This window comes from Scleropages formosus, chromosome 4 (genome assembly GCF_900964775.1).
Source record: "Scleropages formosus chromosome 4, fSclFor1.1, whole genome shotgun sequence".
Taxonomy (NCBI): Eukaryota; Metazoa; Chordata; class Actinopteri; order Osteoglossiformes; family Osteoglossidae; genus Scleropages; species Scleropages formosus.
In genome coordinates, this window is record NC_041809.1 from 34,941,766 (window position 1) to 34,964,959 (window position 23,194).

General features: G+C 47.2%; 1 protein-coding gene across 1 annotated transcript in view; it reads right to left on the reverse strand.

Moving 5' to 3' along the window:
- The window catches only part of LOC108934151 (teneurin-2-like), a 272,656-nt gene that overhangs the window by 169,552 nt on the left and 79,910 nt on the right, over positions 1-23,194 (reverse strand). Inside the window, exons 3-4 of the mRNA XM_029250894.1 lie at positions 20,310-20,354; positions 16,531-16,812 (exon numbers count right to left, since the gene is read on the reverse strand). Coding sequence (XP_029106727.1) covers positions 16,531-16,812; positions 20,310-20,354 — 327 coding nt within the window. The remainder of the gene's footprint in view (positions 1-16,530; positions 16,813-20,309; positions 20,355-23,194) is intronic.

Sequence of the window (23,194 nt, forward strand, 5' to 3'; positions counted from 1 at the left end):
TGCAAAATGTTAATTACGGGGGCGGATAACTTGCGAGACACTATAGTACAGAACTGACAAAACGGTGCTTTTTCAACTACGGCATCCTCACCAGTCATTCTCTATTATGCGCTCGGTTCTGGCACTTTCTGTCTTGCAGTACAAAGAAGCACCTGTCTAAGGCAAGTGACACAGTGTTTCGGCAAATTACCGCACATCAGTCGCAAGGTAAACAACGCTGGCGATGACTCTGAAAAGTATCAGCCACCTGCGAATGTTCATAATGCATGTAGATGGACAAGAAAGTGTGGGGAACCACACACACACACACACACACACACACACACACACACGCTCAACTAGGGACGTCCCCTGGGCATGGCTACAAGGACTGAAGGGACACGGAAGGTACTAGAGAGAGCACTTACTGATAAGGATGTCGCTGTACGGGTCGTCGTCATCAAGGTATGCTTTACATGAGAAAAAGGAAAGAAAAAGAAACAAAAATAAAAATCTGAAAGAAGAACCTGTGAGAATCTTAAGACACATAAAGCACATGGAAGCTGTTCTTTCTGCGGGTCTCTGTCTCAACAGTCGGGGAGCTATTACCATATTCACAATCATACCGCAATTTCCATTAATATAAAGAAATCACATGTTCACATTTCTCCGAAGTAACACGAAATATTACACCACATACACCGATTCACCATTTAAAAAAGCAAGGTAAACTATGACGAGGGTAAATACCTTGCTCAAGGTCACGGCATCAGAGGGAAGGACTCAAACCAGCAAAAGCGCAGAGGCAGGGACTTCAATCACTACCCCACCTGTTACCTCACTTTTACTCTTTGCCACAAATCAACACTGAAAATTGATTTTTAAAGACACGGGCAACCTTTCGAGCTGCCTTACACCATTACTCTGTATTCAGTGTAATGCGACAGAATGCAAAGAACAGTAAATAGTATAGTAAACAATAAGTAAACGGTAAATTCTTGGGGAAACGGCTTTCATACTGTCACTTCCAGTCTCCAGTGACACTTCAGAATCGTATATGTTCTTCTAAACAATTAAACAGACTTATGAGACAGGTTGCTAATAAACAGAAATAAAATTATGCATAATTATTTTATTTACATTTATTTATCAGACACTTTCCTCCAAAGCGACTTCCAATGAAATCTATGTAGTGTTATGAGCCCACACACCTTATTCACCGCGGTGACTTACACTGCTAGATACACTACTTCCACTGGATCACTCATCCATACATCAGTGGAACACACACACTCTCCTTGTCACTCACACACTGTGGGGGGACCTGAACAGCATGTCTTTGGAGTGTGGGAGGAAACCAGAGCACCCAAAGACTTACACTGCTAGATACACTACTTACACTGGGTCATTCATCCATACATCAGTGGAACAGTGGAACACACACACACACTCTCTCTCTGTCACTCACACACTATGGAGGAACCTGAACAGCATGTCTTTTGACTGTGAGAGGAAACCAGAGCACCCAGGGGAAACCCACGCAGACACGGGGAGAACGTGCAAACTCCACACAGACTGAGCAGGCATTGAACCCACGCTCTCTCGCACCACCCAGGGGTTAAGAGACAGCAGCGATACTCACTGTGCCACCGTGTCACCCCATGTCGATCGCTCTGTCAGGCAGAACACTTTTTCGAATCTGTCTGAGTGACAAAGAAATCCTCCCTTCTGACAAAGTATTGTTGGGAAGAGTCAGACACATTCGAGGACGTGTGACGGAGCCCAGCGCTAGAGCTATTTGAGGAGGACAGATTCACAGGGGACAGCGGGCGACAAACCGGGGGCCGACCGCGCCGATGGTTTCTCGCCGACTTCCCCACACAATATTTTCAGCCCTTTGGTATAGTGATAGTGATGAATTACGTAACTTCTTTGAAATAGTAGGGATGAAGATGAAGACTTTTTCTTCTTTGCAGCAGCAGGGCTCTGATGCATCATGGCGCGCACCACAAACGGACCTCTGCCATTTCAGTTATCTATGTGCCATTTCCAGACATCGATGCGGATGCGCTGCTGCAGGACCGATATCATTTCCCCCGCCCACTATAGTCCCAGGTGGGCCGGCTGCGCGTCGTTCCGCCAGACCGTCGACCGGAGCCAATCGCTTGCGGTTCCCCCACGTCGGTTGTGAAGGTCAGGTGCGTTGTCTGCAGTGAGGGCTGGGAGTGGTGCGGAAGAGCAGGGGGGTAAACGAGAAGGCCATGAAGAAGCAGCCGGTGAAAGAGGCTGCAGAAGGAGAACATGCTGCAGAAGGAGACCGCCAGGACCGCGGGGTTACAGGTGCAGGGGAGATGCGATGGGAATCTATAACCGCTATGCTGCACTGACACGGGGTCGGGGTGGAGGGGAACGAAGGGGCGTCGATGGCTCTGGAGAGACGAGACACACTATTGAGAACAAAGGGGCTGACAGCCTGGGGCCGGGGAGGGAGGGGCTAAGCAGAGCCACTCGGATTCTGACATGAGGAACTCTCTCTCCGTCTATCTCGTAGCAGAATGTCCAGTTGGCACCATCTGCAGAGAGAGGTGGTGGTCACACTACACTCGAAAGCCGCAGAAGGATATGGACATGGACAGCAATTCCTCGGCCCTCTTTGTGCACAAAGCTCCCCTCGCTCCCGCACTTCCTAGCGTTAAGACCAAAGTCTCGGCAACCGCATCTGGAACGGTCTATAGTGGTGCGAGAGGACGTGGGTTCAATCCCCGTTCTGTCCGTGTGGAGTTTGCATGTTCTCCCCGTGTCTGTGTGGGTTTCCTTTGGGTGCTCTGGTTTCCTCCCACACTCCAAAGACATGCTGCTCAGGTTCACCCCCAGTGTGTGAGTGACAGAGAGAGAGAGAGAGTGTGTGTTCCACTGATGTATGGATGAGTGAGCCAGTGTAAGTAGTGTATCTAGCAGCGTAAGTCACCGCGGTGAAAAAGGTGTGTGGGCTCATAACACTGCATAGAGTTCATTGGAAGTCGATTTGGAGAAAAGCGTCTCCTAAATAAACAAATGCAATGTCTATGGAACGGTTCCAAAGAGCGGTCCGTGGAGCGTGACCGAGTCACGAGCTTGTGGGCAACGCAAGGAGAGCAGCGAATGGGGCCGTGCGGCGAACCACTCGTTCTGCGGGATGACTTGTAAACCGGAACTCGGCGGCGGTTCCCCGGCTTCCTCCGTCCCTGTCCTTCGCCACGTAACTAACGCCTGCAGACTTCATTAAGCGGTAAACTGCTGTCTCGCAAATTAGTCAAGCCGCATCAGCATTATGCAAGGGAACACGGGAGAAGCCATTATTGCGGAATCAATTCACAATTACCTCTGCGCTGTTCGCAGTCGCCGCGGCGAATAAACGCCGGGAGCTGTCGTGGTTATGGCCCCCGTGGAGGTAACCGTGGGGAGATTCACTGCCGACCGCTCAGCTGCTGTGCAAACACTCTCAGACAAAAACGAAAAACGGGTACGAGGAAAAAGAAAAAAAAAACACAGCACTACGGAAAGTGCTGGACTTGGACAAAGGACTCCTTAGTGATCGTCGCACCTGGACAGAAGCGGCACTAAAAACCCACCAACATCTGCAACCGCATGTCCTGAGCAGGGTTGCGGGGAGCCGGAGCCTGAGCCTAACGCGGGGCGCAGGGCCGAAGGGAGAGGGGAAACACCCAGGACGGGACGCCAGTCCACCGAAAGGCACCCCAAGCAGGGCTCGAACCACAGACCCCCCACCCAGCAGGCACCGGCCAAACCCACCACACTACCATGCCCCCCAGCACTAAAATGGTTCCGATTATGCAAAGTGTACATATTGCAAAAATAACGGTATCTGAAACAGTCCATCACTCCTAGTGTGAAAACACTCATTTCCCTCGCTTCGTCCCGTGGCGTTTACCATTACTGGGTTTCGACTTCACTCTGATGGTGAACTGCTATGAACAGGGCTCAGCATGGCACCGGTCTTATTTTTTGTTCTCGCTCATAATGCAGATGGGAAACATCCAAAAGGAGTCATTTTTAATGGCCAGAAGTGTGACGGCGAGGAGACGGCTAAATAAATAAATGTAAATGTATGTAAATGGAAGGGGGTGCGGCGGTGCAGCGGGTTGGACCGGGTCCTGCTTTCCAGTCAGTCTGGGGTTCGAGTCCCGCTTGGGGTGCCTTGCTGTGGACTGGCGTCCCGTCCTGGGTGTGTCCCCTCCCCCTCCGGCCTTACGCCCTGTGTTGCCGGGTAGGCTCCGGCTCCCCGCGACCTTGTATGGGAGAAGCGGTTCAGAAAATGTGTGTGTGTGTATGTGCTGTCAGAGCAAACAACGTGTAACGACTGGGAATACAGTATTGTCTCAAAACGGCGATAAGACCCACGGTTACACCCTAGTACCATGGTCTTTAGTGACATTTGGTCAAACCCACCTGCCCTTGCTAGTCTCCATTTTACATGAATATTGCATTGAGTGTCCATGACGGTATATACCGTACAGGTAGTCCCCGATTTACGACGGTTCGACTTATGATTTTTCAACTTTACGATGGTGAGCTGGCGATGGACATTCAGTAGAAACCGTACTTCGAATTTTGAATTTTGATTTTTTTCTCGAGCAACCGATAAGCGGTGCGATACTCTCTCATGATGCTGGGCAGAGGCAGTGATCCACATCTCCCAGTCTGTCACGCAGAGGTGTGTATTAGGTGTATTAAACGCATTTTCGAATTAACGGTATTTTCGACTTACGATGGGTTTCGCGGAACGTAACCCCATCCTAAGCTGGGGAACACCTGTATGTGCAAACAAAATATGGGCAGCATGGTGATACATCGAGAAGTGCTGCTGTCTCGCAGTGTCTGGGCGGGGCGAGAGGATGTGGGTTCAATCCCTGCTCGGTCTGTGTGGAGTTTGCATGTTCTCTTTGTGTCTGCATGGGTTTCCTGTGGATGCTCTGGTTTCCTCCCACACTCCAAAAACATGCTGTTCAGGTTCCCCCATAGTGTGTGAGTGACAGAGAGAGTGAGTGTGTGTTCCACTGATGTATGGATGAGTGACTCTTGGTAAGTAGTGTACCTAGCAGTGTAAGTCTTTGGGTGCTCTGGTTTCCTCCCACACTAGACATGCTATTGAGGTTCACCCCCAGTGTGTGAGTGACAGAGAGAGAGAGTGTGTGTTCCACTGATGTATGGATGAGTGACCCAGTGTAAGTAATGTATCTAGCAGTGTAAGTCACCGTGGCGAATAAGGTGTGTGGGCTCATAACACTACATAGAGTTCATTGGAAGTCGCTTTGGAGAAAAGTTTCTGATAGATAAATAAATAAATGCAAATGTAGGAGGGGGGGACCAGCTGAATGGTATAACTAGAAGGCTGAGCTCTTGTCTCCAAGCAAATTATTTCAGCTGTTCTACAGCTTGTCAGTAGAGGGTGATGCAGAGATATTGAATTAGCTACCACCATCATCATCTTTCCTGTTTCGGGTCAAGGGTGTCGCAAATATAGGCGTTACAGCGAAACACATTCAGCCCAAACATGAAATACTTCAACATTTGATGGGTCTCTTATTCAATGCACTGGAGAGCAAGCAGCCAAACTGAGATTTGCAGCATCGGAGTTGATTAATGGACCAGAAAATCTTTTCTTATTTATAAACTGAATATCAGAGAAAAAAAAGAAATAATTTACTATCCATTACATACAGTATATAAAAACGACAGGTGGAAATATATCAGGTACAATAAACTACCGCAGCTACGTCTGTGTTTCATGTCAAACGTAAAAGGTCTACAGATGTTGCTCATTCACGGTTGTTATATCTCCAACCCTAAACCTGGTGATGTGAGCTGGGCCGCCCATAAAGAAGAACAAAACGGCATTTCCAGAGGTTCGGGAACTTAAAATATCAAGGTGCAAAAATGATGTTTCGCATGAGCAAAATAAAGAAAGTCTGCAAGTGGGAACCACACAGCAGGTTCGTACAGGACAAAAATAGGCCCGATGGAAGACGACGCGTGCCTTAATAGTCCCGTTAATGGCGTGCAGGGAGCGCTGGTGTAAAGATGCATGCGGTCGGGCTCGAGGCGCTGGGGAATTACGACGGAGACGGCGGCCCTAGGAGCTGCGCGTTCCACCTTGTTCCGGATGTTTCCCACCGAGCAGTTCCTTGCAACGCCGATCCGCTCTTTCGGCCGAATCGCGGCAGGCCGCGAGACGCGTTAAAATATTTGCGCACGACACCTGCCGGCTGCCTCCACGGCGTCCGCGTTTCTCCCGCAATGCCGGCGACGCGTCTTTACGGGCCGAGCGCAACGGAATTCGCTCAAATTCGCTTACTTCCCTGTTCCCTTTGCCTGCCGTTGCCGCACAAAGGTGCGTTTCCCAGCACGTCGCTCCCAGGGCCTTGCGCCCACCTCGCGCTCCTTCTCTCATCCAGCTGGAGCCGAGCGGCCCGACCGCCGAGTCCCGCCGCTCCCGCATCTGCCGCTCCTCCAAGGTAACTTTTGTCACTCAGGGGGAAAAACGAATGTCCTAAATCAGGCCGAAAAGCCTTTTGGCTTTCAAATGAGCACATGCTAAATGAGGTAAATTCATATGGCTCGAGGGCTGTCGCAGTTGCTTTCCTGGGCAATTTGTCATCGCGCTCTAATTTCGTTACAGCGTTATGGAGGTCCTCGCACGGCATGCCGCGGCTACCTAACTCGATCAGCGGGAAAGGGCAAAAACGGGGCTCCCGCAGCAATCCGAGGCCTTCGCTCATCCCGTCGAGCCTCCGCCTCCCGTCGCCTTTCGGTTTCGCTCGTTTATTTCCTTCTGCTTCGCTCCGGCGTGCCGAGAATCCGCCGTCGCTCGGCTCGAATCCAGGAAGGACGTCGCCTCGGGGAAGCCGAACAGCCCCCCGCGTAGAGCGCGCTCGTGCCGCTTCGACGGCATCGCATCCCCACGAACGTCACAGGATCATCGCTTCGCCCAAATACCACCCAGACGCTCTACAGTCGTTAAAAGTCGAGATGAGAATTCACGTCGATCCGTAGACTTTCACCGAAAGCACTTCACCCCCTTTTACAGTTATTCGGAGAAGCTGATTGAAGACCCTCGCTCACGAGCACAACTGCTGCTCCCCGACGGGGATTCGAATCAGCAACCTTTTGCTCTTAAGCGCAGCCACTTCATTTGCAGATTGCTCGACTAGGACACCAACTCAAAGTCTGCTGAAAACACCGCAGTTTATAAAAGTGCACATAAATCTGTTGCTTCATGGACTCCAATAGTGAGGGAGGGAGAGAGAGAGAGAGAGAGAGTGTGTGTGTGTGAGACGGCAAAAGAAAACGCGCCTAATTGACCCACCTTTACCGTATTTAATTAAGGGATTAATGCATTTTGTCATACCAGTCAAAACACATCACGGATGATTTATTACCCTGTCTGCGGAACACATTCCGCACCGAGGAACCGAACGCAACGTCTAAACACGAAACAAAAAGTCTCATCGCAAAGTTTACAAAAGTGGGTGGCGGAACGCGGCACGTGTTCCCGCGCGCGCTCGATTAATTCTTTCGTTCGACGGATAACGGCCAGACGTCGTAGGAAAAGGACAAGTCTCACCGCAGTAATGGATAAACTCCACTAAAGCTGATCTTGGGGCGATCCGTTTCAATCGACGTCCACTCGTGCGCCTTATTTCCTCTTCGGGCACGTTTTAATAATTCTTCCCGCTGATTGATGCAACGCCTCTTTGGAATTCAATGTTTGCAGCTTCGACACAAATTTACAAGGGCTCTCCTCTCCCCTGCAGCCGGTACTGTACTGGCTGCTGGATGGTTTATGACTCGTAGCCTAACGTGACTGTATATCTGCATCAATGTACGGTCGCGTAACTGATAGCGGCCCTGCGCTTTTCTGTCTTCATCCGTCTGTGTTATTCTTTCATCGATATCAAATAGGGAAGAGGCGGGCGGGATGGTCCTCCGACACGACGCACCGGAGTAATTCCCTGAGATTTTAATTAGCCATCATGTACATTTATTTATCGGACACTTTTCTCCAAATCGACTTCCAATGAACTCTATGTAGTGTTATCAACACACTCTCTCTCTTTGTCACTCGCACACTATGGGTGAACCTGAACAGCATGTGGTTGGACTGTGGGAGGAAACCAGAGCACCCGGAGGAAAAAGCTGGAAGAAACCCACAATGACAGATGAAAAGCAGATCCGAGCGATCCCTGTGCAGAATCTTTAACGTGTTCCTGGTCCACATGGCGGGTGACAGGCCATCACTCAGGTCTGTCAGTAACGCCCCTCTGGGAATCATGTTACGCTCTTTTCGAGCAAGATATGCAGCCCTCGCCAAGAGAGGGAATAGTGTTTTGTATTGCTTGTACGTGCTTCTCCCTTCTTCCGACTCGCTGAAGAGCCACGGTCTCCGGAGCAACACCCTGGTTCTGCTTGTGCCACGAGAGTCAGTCGCACAGTAATGACATGTGCATCAGGAACACCCCAAACGCAGAAACTTGCCCTGTATTTGTCCCTGTGCCTCACAGAGCGCTATCTGGTATATTAATGTGGTTTCCGTTCACGTGCCGGGGTCTCCGGCTCCTCTCCGTTGCAGTCTCCGCGAGTGCACGTCCGCACCAGAAAGGAGGAGATCGGCTCAGGTGCCTCGGACAGGGATCGCGTCCACGTCCGTCCGCGCATCGCGGATTACGAGAGGATCCGGTTTCCCAACGTAGCCCATCGCACGTTTCGTAATTCCCAGCCAGGGCCGACCCCCAATACCGTGTCGGTTCACAGAAAAAAAAAGGACAGGTGGGCGAGTCACTCCGAGTGCAGCGGTGAAAATACGGTGCCATTCTATCCCACGCCCTCCACAGAGTCTGCGCGGTCCGCTGCATTGCGCTGCGACGGGAAGCCACCGAACGGACTGTGACATGTGGGGCTGCAAGTCAATTCCCTCTTTAATTAGCTCCTATGGTGAAAATACATTATTGATGGAGCCTTGCTGCGCATACATTTAATTCAATCTACACCAACTCTTTGTGTACCGATCCTTAACAAACACAATTGTGCTAAACGCGGAGAACAAGCGGCCGCTTGATGTTACATTCTGATTAGGCTCTAGAATTACCCCGCGGACAAGGCTTTTGAAAGATTTATTTTATTTTTTTCTTCTACGACTTTTCATTATTAATCACACAGAAGAGAAGAAGGTTATTTGGTTTCCACCACCAAGCTGCTGAAATGCATACTGATGCAGAGGAAAACAAAATGTCTGTTAGCGTTAAAAAAAAGAAAAAAAAAAAGAAAAAAAAAAAATCAGCGACGTGCTGCTCGCAGCATGAGGCCACAAACACTTTTCTTGGTATGAAGCGACGGGCGATGCCAACTGGGAGACCACAGAGAGCTTTGAAATGTCCACAGGCTCCAGATGAAACTCGGTGGGAGGGGGTCAACTCTAAAATATTACACTGAAACACTCAAGCAAATAAGCACACTGTTTACAATAATTGCCAACTGCAAAAAAAAAAACTGCAGAAACAAAAAAAAAAAAAAAAAAAAAAAACAAACATCTGCAGCACAATTCAGTCTGAAATATGGACCTCTGTGTCCAAGGAGGACTTACATGTACATTGTCTCATTTAGCTGATGCTTTTCTCTCAAGCGACTTACAATGTTAGGCTGCTTACAGTTACTGACCCATTTATACAGCTGGGTAATTTTACTGGGGCAATTTAGGGTAAGTACCTTGCTCAAGGGCATTAGCGCGAGAGGTGGGAACCGAATCCGTGACTTTCGACTGTAAAGGCAGTAGCTCTAACCACTGCACTACCAGCTGTCCCCGGGAGCAAAGGAGCAAACTCAAATGAGCTCATCGCCTTCCCAAGTGCAGCCCTGAGAAAAAGGTAACGACCAGTCGAAGTACCAGAATGGTTCTGTCAATTAGTTTCTTAGTAATGAGCTTTTAAGGCTTTAGAGGAGATTTTACAAATACGCACATACATTGTCTGAACTGCTTGTCCCATACGGGGACGCGGGGAGCCGGAACCTAACCCAACAACACAGGGCGCAAGGCTGGAGGGGACACACCCAGGACGGGACGCCAGTCCATCGCAAGGCACCCCAAGCGGGACTTGAGCCCCAGACCTACCGGAGAGCGGGACCCGGTCCAACCCACTGTGCCACCACGCCCCCCGTGACTTTACAAATATTGGAGGGTATTTGAGTGTATGCACCTGGGTGTCTCTGTGTGAGTTGGTACGGCAGTACAAGTTGGGCGAACAGTGGCACAGCGAGTAGTGCTGTTGTCTTACAGCACCTGAGTGCTGCGAGAGGACGTGAGTTTGATCCCCGCTCAGTCTGTGTGGAGTTTGCATGTTCTCCCCATGTCTGTGTGGGTTTCCCCTGGGTGCTCTGGTTTCCTCCCACACTCCAAAGATATGCTGTTCAGATTCACCCATAGTGTATGAGTGACGGAGAGAGTGTGTGTTCCACTGATGTATGGATGAGTGAGCCAGTGTAAGTAGTGTATCTAGCAGTGTAAGTCACCGCGGTGAATAAGGTGTGTGGGCTCATAACACTACATGGAGTTCATTGGAAGTTGCTTTGAAGAAAAGCACCAGCTAAATAAATAAATGTAAATTTATGTGTGTGAGCATGGCTAGAGGTCAGAGGCTACAGACAGATCAGGAGCAGGTGTAGCCGTCTCAGAAGGGTAGAAAGGTAAGCTCCGTCTGCGCCGGGACGGGTGACAGAATCATTGCACTAAGAGGAACTGCACCAATATACCCCAAAAAAAACCACGTCCACCTTGGTGCGGGAAGGGAAATTTGAAGAGAACTGTCCATGGAGCTGAACTAGTTTCACACCTGCCTGTATCAATGCATCAGCACAGCAGGAAGACCCAAAAATACACAAAACCAGTTTTGTAAAATTAAACCTAATATGTCAAAAGTAGCAACATTAACTTGGCGACGTCAGCAGAAACCCAGACTGCGTTCCTGTAAATGGTCCGACATAAAACATTTAGCTCAAAACGAGTTAGTTTAAACTGACACAGTAAAAGCAGTTTAAAATAGTACAATATAACATAAAATGAAACCATTTACACATTAGTAGGTGTTTACTCCTTACGATAAAAATGTATTGGGGCAAAATGTCTGTTAAAGCTTTATTATTTGCATTTATTAGGCATGATAAAAAAGAAAGAGATGCTGCAATTTCAGCTCTACGATTTAAACAGCACTGATAAAGATGACTAAATAAAAGAGATTTTCCTGGTGAAGTCTTTCAACTAAAAAGGGGGGTGGGGGGGGGGGTGCCCCTAGTCTAAGCCCATCACCCAAGGAGACTATTCATATTATTTAGAATTGTTTCCGTCTTTGTCTTAGTTGCAAAATAAGAAACCGTTAACAAGTTTCCTTCTATTTTTCTGTAGCCATTTAAGAAACTTATTGAAAAGAATGAATAAATGACAGCGATTACTTAAAGTAAAGCAAAGTAATAATCCTGCATCACAGCTGCATCCCTAAAACATTTGTCTGAATTACAGCAATCTGGCTTCTCCGCTGCCCTTTGTGAGACGCGACATGGGAACAGCCTCCTCCCGCAGCAGGGAGGGAGCGAGAGAGATGGGCGGAAGCTGCATCAAGCGCTCGCAGCCAAGAACAACGCACAGATTTACGATGGTCACAAAAAACGCAGTTTGTCGTTTTCTTTAAATCTGGCATCTGCTTCGTGCTGCTCGCAGAACTTTACATCGCGCATGCGTGTTTCTCAAAGGCGCGAGGAGGTTATGTAGGAAGCGTCGCAAATATCGTAGTGTCGTGACAAACTGCAGTGAAAAACTACAATAAAAATAAAAATCCAAGACGGCAGCGTCCACCGTACGACTGCAACGAGAGGTTGCCTACGGATTGCGCAGCGTCATGGCGTTCGTCTCCTACCGGATCACGCAAAGCCCTTCGACACATATGAAAACCCACTTGGTGCTCGTTTCAAGTCCTCGGTCCACTGCGAGCACGGAGTTCCAGTTCAGCGCCGCGAATGCCAGTTCAGCACCATGGACAGCTGCTAAGCCTCTGCAGCTCACATGCATTAGTCGAGCGTAGCGCCCTGTTGAAAGCTGCAGCCCATCTGTACACCAAATCTCAAGGCAGAGCAAGCCCAGCAGCATATATATATGTGTGTGCGTGTGTTCAACAAAATGTCTTTCAGATTCTTCCCTCTATTAACAAGATTAATATCAGAAACCGTGTGCTACACCCGTAGAAAGTGGCTTGGGTTTAAGTCCCTCATGTGCCTCTCAAGCCATCTGTGGAGAAGAGGCCCATGGAAGAAGAAAAAAAAAAAGCTGGCCCATGTTTCTTGGCTGTGCAGGACAGCTAGGGATAACACTCAGAGGAACATACAGGGAGAGCTAGGCACGCACGGAGCTGCAGGTGGAATGGGGAGAACGGAGCGTCACCTTTTGAAGTCTGAGATGCTACAGCGGACAGACGAGGGCTGCTCACGGTATCGCGTGACACGGTAAGGTGCACAAAAAAAGATCAGAACTCTTATGTTTCCATTATGACAACAGAATCACTATAATAATGTTATTATTGATTTAATGCTCATTTCAGGGCGGGAAAAACAACAAATGAACAACGGAGATTTCTTTTTCCAATGTTTGCCTAATAAAAATTGGGTTAAGACAACTGAAAACTGGAGGGAAGCCTTAGTTAATGGGCTCAATTCAAGCTTATTTGAATCCTCAAATTCGTCCAACAAACACCTGAAACGAGGCCAGCTGATTAAAAGCTGAGCTGTAACATAAGCCAGTAGAGCAGCTGGTTGGCCGGGACCCGGACCAGCAGATGCTGCTGCGGAAGACGATACTTAATGTCTCTGCTTGGTCCACAGTCCGTCGTCTCTTCCTCAAACATTATGTTTCTTTTACCGTTTTCAACTTCCTTCTCAGGTTTTGCCGGTGCAAGGTCATCAAGGTCATCAATCCCCAGGTGGTGCCATGGTACCCAAGACCCAGGTATTATATTATTTTATCTACGCAAAATGCAGCTTGATGTATATTCTGGAAGAGAGCACACCATTTCGCACCCGAAGGTGAACCGATCTGAGGCTGGAAGAGAGAAAACAACTTCAATCGTACCTAAAAATACAGCCAGATGCAGCCAAGCCAGATGCAGAAGGGATTCATATCAAACAGGTTCCGTGCAACATCACAACCTGCGCAAACGGGAAAAAATGTAACTCCTAATAACACTGCCGTATTGATATTTTGCGGTACAGAGCAACTTCGGTCCCTCATAAAACAGGCTGAAAGACAAAAAACAAACACCTACATCTCTCTCATGGGGGAAGCGGAGGCACTTTGAACTGAATCAGATTCCTGTCTGTTTTATTTCCATTTCGTAACCTGTGGCAGCACAACGCACTTAATAAACCCGTGTCCGAGTTGACCTATACACCGTCCCAGGAGCTGACGCTTCAAAGCACTTATTGTTTTTTATTAAAGCGACGGTGAACGGACAGACAAGGAAGCAAAGGAGAGCAAAACAGTAGAACCGTGGCCATCCTGGGGAAGAAGACGGGCTGGAAAACGAAACCAAGCCCAAAACAGTGACAATTTCCTCAAATTTCATTCTGGAAAATGTCTCTCGCTTTCCTTACCCCGTTGTCCACCAGCGAGGGACCGGTCACCCGGCGGCAGAATTCCACAGCAAAACACAGAGAATGTCGAGAGTAGCAACACGTTGCGGCATAATGCCATTCATTCGCCGCGCCAGTTGAGAGACACACATAGGAAGCTATAAAGGAGATGAATGTAGGAAACACCTGAGGAAATCAGGTAAATTAACAGTGTTCTTGTCCTCAACTGCTAGTCATAAATCAACTTAGATTACCTAGATGACCAGATCCATTTCTGCTTAGCAAAAGTAGACAAGCAATAATATGGTTCTGCTTTAAATAAATCTGATTTTGAAACATCTGCTGTTCTTCAGCGGTCTTATTACAGTCCTAGGAAAACATATAATGAAATTTACACAGTAATTGTAGATTTCTGTAATGCTTGTCCATACTGCTGTATTTTAACTGCACATTAGCATGCTGTAATTTATCAAAATATACCTACAAGTCAGTATAGCAAAGAAAATTACCTCCGGAAAGTACGCTAATAATAATGCAAAACAAGCATAAAACAATGCTAAACAAAGCGACATATTTTCTATCAAATGTATAATTTTCGGAGATTGTATAAAAAGGTCACTAATATCACGCTGAAAACGATAAAGCTAAAAGCGTCCATGTCATTTTCAGACCAGTTGCAATAATTTAGCAACACATCTGTTTACAACAGAAAAGATTTTTCCTTTATGCAAAATAAGCACGGTTTCATTCAAATAAAGCATGCTCTGAATTCCAGAGACAACTAATCGGCAGACAAACGCAAAGTGATTTATGCAAAAATGCGAAGGTGTTTCGAGATTCGAGGAACAAGCAAACGATATTCCGAATTAAAAGGCAAATGAAAAGATTTACGGAATTAAGACATAACGGCGCTGCATTATTTAAGCAATGATTATGCCACACTTGCATTTTGGCCGATTTTCGGCGGAGGGCCTTTCCCAGGTGACCGTCCTACCGCACCGCTAGCGAACGAGCGGCAGAAACCTCACCGTTCGAAAACAAGCAGAAAAAGGAAGAAAAATACGGCAAAAAGTACAACAGCAGGCTTAGCTACGTATAATCCGGCTTTGCGTCCGCTCCAGATTGAAGTACGCTCATCCAAGTTTACCTGCAGCTGAAAACAAAGAACACAGAGAACTAAAAATTAATCGACTCGTAAACTGATTAACGCAGCACGACTGCTTTCTTACGTAAGCTATTACACGCCCGCGATACTCGCGACGGGACGCAATTCTCGGAGATACACGAATGCTGGGCGAACGGTAAGGCGAACTTGTCGAATTGCGAAAAGGGCTCAGCTGAAATGCTCATTTCCGACACCGATAACCAGTGCTGTGGAGTCGGAGTCGTCGAGTCGGAGTCTGAGTCAATTACCGGGTTCCTGGAGTCGGAATCGGAGTCAAAGTCGGTAAAAATGTACCGACTCCGACTAAATGTACCGTATATGCTGGCGTATAAGTCGACCCCCGAGAATTAGAGGTATAACAGGGGTTTAGGCCAATATTCGTTGGATAAGTCGACCCCAAAATATCACGCAACTTTTGGGCAGCGCTGTGGAGTCGGAGTCGCGGATTCAGAAGCAATTACGCGGTTGCTGGAGTCGGAGTCGAAGGTTTTGCGTACGGACTCCGCAGCCCTGGGCCTGGCGATCGAGGAAAGGAACCCAAAAGCTGGCAACTCGTTTTTTATTTTTTCGTTCCGACCGCCCCGCGCATCGTGTCGGACAGAGATGTCGCTCGACAGCAAGGTGACCTCTTGGAACCGAATCAAAGTCTATCCCAGATTAAGGCCTGGTTGCTCTGTTGGAAATCGCCCCTTCCCCCGGTTACATAAGGTTATAAGCGCTATTTATTGGACGCGGTGTGAAATACCAAGCCGTAAGGGACGTGTCAAGTTGGGCCACGATTAAGAATCGGCGGAAGCTCTTTGGACGATACTGTATGTTTGTACCGCGCAGCTGTGACCTTTACTCACTTCGGCAACACTCTGCTTTGTGTTGCTTCCGCTATATAGTTGATATTCAAAGTCATTTCCCATTTAAAGCGAACACGTATCAGGTGTTGAATCAAACTTGAAAAGATTTATGAATTTGCCCTCAAACACCCGGTTTTAACTTTTTGATGTTATTCTGACGGTTTACTTCTCGGAGCCAAAAGAGTTTTAGAAGGAGCACTGTTTGTGTATTAATAATAATTCATTTTTCATTCAGGCTCTTCTGTACCTATCTGGGGGAGAACTGACAGTTGAAGCAGCTCAATTCAATTTTACAACTATGAATGTCAAAACTGCTGCGCTGAAACTGTCAGTTTAAAGGAAACTGCCAATTGTGATGAAAACGGTTAAGAAATACATCGCCACACTTCGTCTTTCTTATTACATTTAACTCGTCCAGAGAACGCATAGAGAAATTAACTAGAAAGCAGTAGGAAGGAAATAAAGAGGTGAATTAATATTACATAAATATTAATTCGCCTCTTAACTGCGAATTAATATGTCTAATATCCTTGATGGTTCTGCCACAATGCCATGTTACACCCACGTGGTAAACAGCAAGTGTAAACAGTCCTTTGTGTCACACGGTGAACGATGGGAATTTTCTTTATTTCACACAAATAAATGTTTTGTCTCTGATTATGTACTTGACTAATTACCGGTCAGTTCATGGAGCTGCTTCAGACTGACAAAAACATGGTACAAGCAGAGATAAACCCAGCAGTCTACTCAAGGAGGAGAGAGAACTCAAAGTTTGCAATGTAGGAGAGAGTGTGTGTGTGTGTGTGTGTGTGTGTGTGTGTGTGTGTGTGAGACTGTTGTTCCTTGCTCTCTCTCTCAACCCAGCGCTCCTACCTGACTCATTGTCGGACTTGCCGTCGTTGTCCGAGTCGGTGAGCGTAAGGACGGAGTTTTCCTGGCTCGAGAGCCCAGAGCTGCGGCGGGACTTGGTGTCGCGGCTGCTCCACAGCTGCACGGCTCGCTCCGGGGACACGGCCTCCTCGGCGTCGACGTCCGAGTCGGCGTCCGAAGCCACGCTCGGAGAATAGCCTCGCGGCGCCGGTCCCGCGTCGGCTTGGTACGGGGCCGAGCGCGCGGTCGCGTCGCGCACGCCCAGCTCTGCCAGCGTGAAGTTCCCTGCGTAGAGCGGTTAGGCGAGTTAGACCGTGCCGTACCCCTCCGGAGCACCGAGACGCGGAAACGAGAAGGGGGAGCGGTCGGGAGGCGGACGCGGAGGAAGGCGAGCGGGCCTACGGGTCACAAACCGGGTGTCAAACACGCAGAGAGGGATGTACGTAAACCGGTAACGCAAAGAGCGGAGCGATAGCGTCACTCGGTCAATTTACCCCACTTGTCACCGTGGTGCCCAAACCTTCCTTCCCCAACAACAGTCTCCAGCTCCTCCTGATCCCCAGGCCGTTCGCGCGTCTGGAACAGATCTCCTCCAACACGTCCAGGGTCTCCTCCCCGCGGGATGCGTCCGGTACAGCTCCGGCAGGAGCCGACCGGGAGGCATCCCGACACGAATGACCCCGGACCGCTTCCGTCAATTCGTTTAGCCGACACTTTTCTCCAAAGCAACTTACAGCGATGGGGTATTTACGATGATTGACCCGTTTATGCAAAGCAAGGTAATTAAACTTCATGCTAAGTAGTTTTAGTGGTGCAATTTAGGGTGAATACCTTGCTCAAAGGAGCTACAGTCAAAGGCGGGAATCAAACCGTAACGTAACGACGTGAGCGTTTCGATTCGATCCAGAAGCAGCATAGGTTAATAAAGTGATTTTACAGACCGAGTTTGAGCTGTGGCCAACGCGGCGTGTCTCGCTCGCGGCCGCAATACGGTGCGGCGCATCTGGGGAAAAGGTGCGCTCCACCGAGGAGGCGTTAGGGGACGCAGCCACGGTCAATGGTGCACGTAGTACGAGAACTTCTTCGGCGGCTTTGCGCGTCTCGCGAAAAAGCAGCTCCGATCCGGTCAAGAGTTAATGCTGCCTGCACTACCTCCGCGTATTTAGAGATGACAAACTGTGAACAAACCTTCGCTCTCTGGGGCAACAAAACCAAGCAACCTAATTAAGGATGTATTCATATGTCCTAGTGAATTGTTAGAATTTACCCAGAGATATAATTAAAGCACGAGCTGTCCACCGGCCTCCACGAAATAAGGACTGACGGAGGTACTCGGATGACTGTGATTAACATCATCGCCTAAGGGGAGCAACAAGAGGAGTAAACTCCCCCAAAGTCGGCAAAATTTATGGGAATATTACAAGCAAAAACACAACGTGATGATGTGACCCGAGGAGAAATCTGTCCTCAACCAGGAGAACGTGTCTCTCGCTCTCAGGAGGAGGCACCAATAAGCAAACACGGGTGGCACGGTAGCACAGCGAGTAGCGCTGCTGTCTCACAGGGCCTGGGTGGTGCAAGAGGATGTGGATTTAATCCCTGCTCAGTCTGGGTGGAGGTGGGTTTCCTTTGGGTGCTCTGGTTTCCTCCCACACTCCAAAGACATGCTGTTCAGGTTCACCCATAGTGTGTGAGTGACAGAGAGAGTGTGTGTGTTCCACTGGTGTATGGATGAGTGACCCCTTGTAAGTAGTGTATCTAGCAGTGTAAGTCACCCTAGTGAATAAGGTGTGTGGGCTCATAACACTACAGAGATTTCATTGGAAGTCACTTTGGAGAAAAGGCTCTGATAAATAAATACATGTAAATATTGTGGGATGGAAGATGAATGAGCAGCTACAACATCCCTGAGCTGTAGTGCAGCATTCAAATTCCAAAAGAATTACTCTGCTTTTTAAATAACCTCGTGTAGAATCCAGAAAGAAATCTTTTTTTTTTTTTTTTTTTTTAACTGAAACAAACAGAAATGTGAAACACACTCTTCCGTCTCAGGGCAGGTATATAGAGGCATTCGCAGTCCACCGCTTGGAACGACTCTCGCAGTCCGTACACGGATTAGCATAAATAGGACACCAGCGTCTGACCTAAATATGAAAAGGCTGTAAATGTGTCAAAACAGAGGCGAATGCAGATACAATGCAATTTACTGTGTAAACAGCAAAGCAGGGTGGCGATATTAAATGTTACTTAAAATATTTCCTCATGGTTATTTCAGTTTTATACACACACACACATTGTATAATTGTAGCTGGCCAGCCATCTCCCTTATCGCACTGTATATATAACACCATATATAACTATACCATTTATATATATAGTACATCTATAGTATATACAGTACACATGCAGTTACATATACATATATATAGTGAGTGTGTGCGCATATTATATATATTTGTATACTCTAAATATGTTATTTATTCTGTAATTCTGGGTCAGCTGTTTGTTTGTCTGTAAACACTGGAGGCATCTAGAATTACAGCAAATTCCTTGTGTGTGTCAGCACACTGGCCATTAAAACTTATTCTGATTCTCTCTCTCGACACACACACACACACACACACACACACACACACACACACTTTTTGTTGCTATAACCTCGTGTACATATTTTTTTGTTAACAAAAGCTTCCCAAGTATCACAAGTGGAGGCTGCTAAGTACAGATGCATGACCATTCGGGTACCTGGAAGACAGACGGATGACAATGCAGAGGACTGCGAAGGGGAAGGGTTGCAATATGTACCGGATCGATGTTCGCGTGTTTACGGCACTGAAATGCACAAGGGTGCACGGGAACGTACGGAGGGGTGGTCCAGTTGTGTATTTAGGGCTGTTTTTTAGGGCACAGATTAAGCTTAGTCTTGGTCTAAACTACACAGCGAACATAAAATCTCTGCCGAATATCCTCCCGCAGGTCCGAAAACCCACTCTTGCAGCGGAAGGGTGTCGTAACGTAATGGATGTCACACAACCTCACGACCCTCCGTTTAATGCATTAAACAACAAGGAAGCATGAAGAAGGAGAAAAAAAAAAAAAACAAACAATGGGGATAGTTTGTGGATAAAAATAAATATATAAAATAATGTAAATCAAACAATCAATGAAACGATTCAATTAAATTCAAGACGAGGAAAAGGCAATTAAAGAAAAATGCACACACAACCAATTTGTTTTCTGCCCTCATTAAAATAATGTTGTCGTGGCAATCTCTCGCAATCAGCCGAAAACAAGAAAGGGTCTAATTAATTAACATTTCCAAACAAAACTAACATTTAGGAACTATAAATTCATTTAGTAAAAACAACAAGAACAAATGCAATGGCAGATTAATTCTTTATTCGCGTGTGTATAAATGCAATGAAAATAGGAAACAAGAGCACAGTTTTCTTGGGTATTTGCACACCTGCACACAGAGCACGTGTTACATGTTGACTTCGTAATGACTGAAGCCTCGTAGCCTTCGTGCGTTTGTCGATGCCATTGGTATGGGATCCAAAGAGGAAACACACACACGCACACACGGAGTTACACAACAGCACAAATGCTAAGTACAGCACTTCACGCCCACTGCAGACACACACTTTTGAGAGACACCCACACCGTCCTCCCTCAGAGCAGAGGTGTCTCCGCATGGCGATATACGTGGGGGTGGGGGGTGCTGCGGCAGCCCCGCCTTTCCGCCCCAGTATATCCCGCCCACATACCTGTGTACTGCACACCTGAGATGATGTAGCTGATGCCAATGGGGGCCAGCTCCACGTAGGCTGGGTGAGCGGAAACACAGGACGGATGGGAACGTGACTCCCGTGTGACTCCCGCGTGACTCCCACACGCCTCCCGCATTCTCGACCTCGACCTCAACGCCAGTGACAGTTGACAAACCGCATAATTCGTGGGTGAACAACATGAAAACGAGCAGAGAACAAGACAGACCCCAAAAACATGCATACGTAAACATGAAAGCATGAAAATATGGAAGGAAAAAACATTAAAACAGCAGACATACACAAAGAGCACCATTAGCTAATACTCCATATGAGTATAACAAAACAAAAAAAAAAAAACAATGAAGATGACTAAAGCAAAGGGAGCTGATTAGTTTTATTCAATTAATGTTACTTACCACTCATCTATAAGTAACTCAGAGAGTTTACCATGGTTATTCAGACTACTTAACATGTTGCACTCAACAGGTAGAACGGGAGGGGCTTCCATACAGAGTTCAGGGAAAATTGTTCATATACTTCATCAGATAGTGTTTAACATTGTGAAATCTTCAGACGTTCCATACTACATGTCTGAAAGTTGTAAACAGTGTCCCCCGGTTTAACAGTAGGATAGCTGCTAGTGTAGCGTAGTGGTTAGTGCTGGTACCTTTAGACCTGAAGGGTGCAGGTTCAAGTCTTGCTTCCAGCTGTAGAACCCTTGATCAAGGTACTTACCCTAAATTGCTCCACTAAAATTACCCAGCTGTATAAACTGGTAAATAATTCTAAGATGCTTTGGAGAGAAGTGACAGAAAAATGTAATATGAATCATATAATGAAGAAAGGCAAAACATCATGACCAGCAAGCAACATCTGCATGAAGGTGTTGTGGCTGAGACACAGGTGCAAAAGGGAATGGAGAGGCCAAAGTGCCCCTAAAATCAATCCCAACACCCCCCCCCCCCCATGGCCTGATCTTCTGGGAGCTCCTAGGATCCATGGGGAGTTTTGGGGGAAACGATTCTAGCAAAACAATAGAGAGGGACCAGGAGATGCAAGATGGGATGACTGGTGAAATGAAGGAATGGGGTGCAGGGGGGGTTGTTCACTAACAGGTACAACAAGGCTGAACTGCTATTAAAGAGCGGGTTATTTCTCGGTGTTGATGCTACGGAAACAATTCCACCCCGTTTCATATCCTTAAGATGACAAGCAGGTGCTGACGGTACGGAAGAGCAGCCCCCATCGCATGTGCAGGTAGACCTGTGTCATTAGTGTCAATAATACTTTCCTGGCTGCAAAAATTTAAGGGGAGGTTATTCATTACAGGAGTTGTTACCATGGGAACACTTTTTTTTTTTTTTAAATATGCAGGTAGGTACACAAAAGAGACTAAATTCTAGGAGCAGAAATACTAGAATTACACGAAATCCCTTCAGCCTAGAAACCATTCCTTTCCAAAATACTTGACACTCAACTTAGGGGGTCCTGTGTGTGGTTTTAGAGTGACCTACGTAGCACAACGAGGATCACGAAGGCGTCCACCTGCCGCGCTCTCTTCCAGGTTCCAGCACATGGACATGATCGGAATCAAACACATTTCTTGAAGCTCTAAAGACACGATGTACATGTCTACATATGACCCATGCAAGAGTACAGCTGGAAGCGTAGTGATTAGCGCTTCTGCCTTTGGACCCAAAGGTTGTAGGTTTGAATCCCACCTGTAGCTATAGGACCCTTGAACAAGGTATTTAACCATAAATTTCTCCAGTAAAATCACCCAGCTGTATAAACAGGTAAATAACTGTAAGTTGCCCTGGAGGCAAGTGTCACATAAATGAAATGTATGCAAATAAAGAGCAATATTTCCACAGTAAAATTCAATAAACAGAATTAGAAAAGCAAACGTATATAAAACGTTGAGCGTAAATTAACGCCCGGATACTGAAGTGCCCACGAAAGGGTCAGTTGTATTACTTCCGATACCACAGACGTACCGGTCTCTAGGAAGCTTTTCATTCAATGCTTCGGGTTCCTAGTTGTACAGAAAACCTGGATTTACACGGATGTAACAAGGTGTCGCTCTCAAGATCGGAGCCTTTCTGACTGCGAACCGTCACACATCTGCGAGCCGGAAGCGAGAACGTTCACGAGGTGTTTCTCCTCACTTACACGTGGGCTGTGGGGCTCAGCGGTGCTCAGACAGTGTTCCATGTACCTCTGACCTGTAGGGGCTGTTTACCCGCATCGCCCCGAGTTACCGCGCTCACCTTCCCACCGCAGTCCTTCCAACATCTCGCACCAGTATAAAGGTAAGAGTGAGTTTGGTGGTGCAGATGAAGGTTCACGTGCAAACCACGAGTACATTCCCTGCCGCTGTTTCACTGCAATTCACCCTGGTAATGACGTGGGAAGTAGTTCTGGGTAAAACGTCACCTGCACAACTACTACTACTAGTTGTAGTACTATGGTTATTTCTGCTACTACTAGTACTATTACTGCTTCTGCTACCTTTACATTTATTCATTTAGCAGACGCTTTTGTCCAAAGCAACGTACATCTCGGCAAAAATACAATTTGTACATTACATTAAGAGAAAGAGACATGGCTGCAGATGGGTAAGTCTCAAGTAAACCTAGTTTGTTACCTACCACTTGCTGTGCCGAGGTTCACTATTAATACTACTATTACTACTACTAATACTACTACTATTATTACTGCTACTGCTGTTATTACTACAACTATATTACTACTATTACTATTGCTGCTGCTAAAAGTAGTACTATGGTTATTTCTGCTACTACTAGTACTATTACTACTAGCAGTAGTAGTACTAGTAGGAGTAACAGCAGCAGTATTAGTAGCAGTAGTAGTAGTATTAGTGTTAGCACAAATAA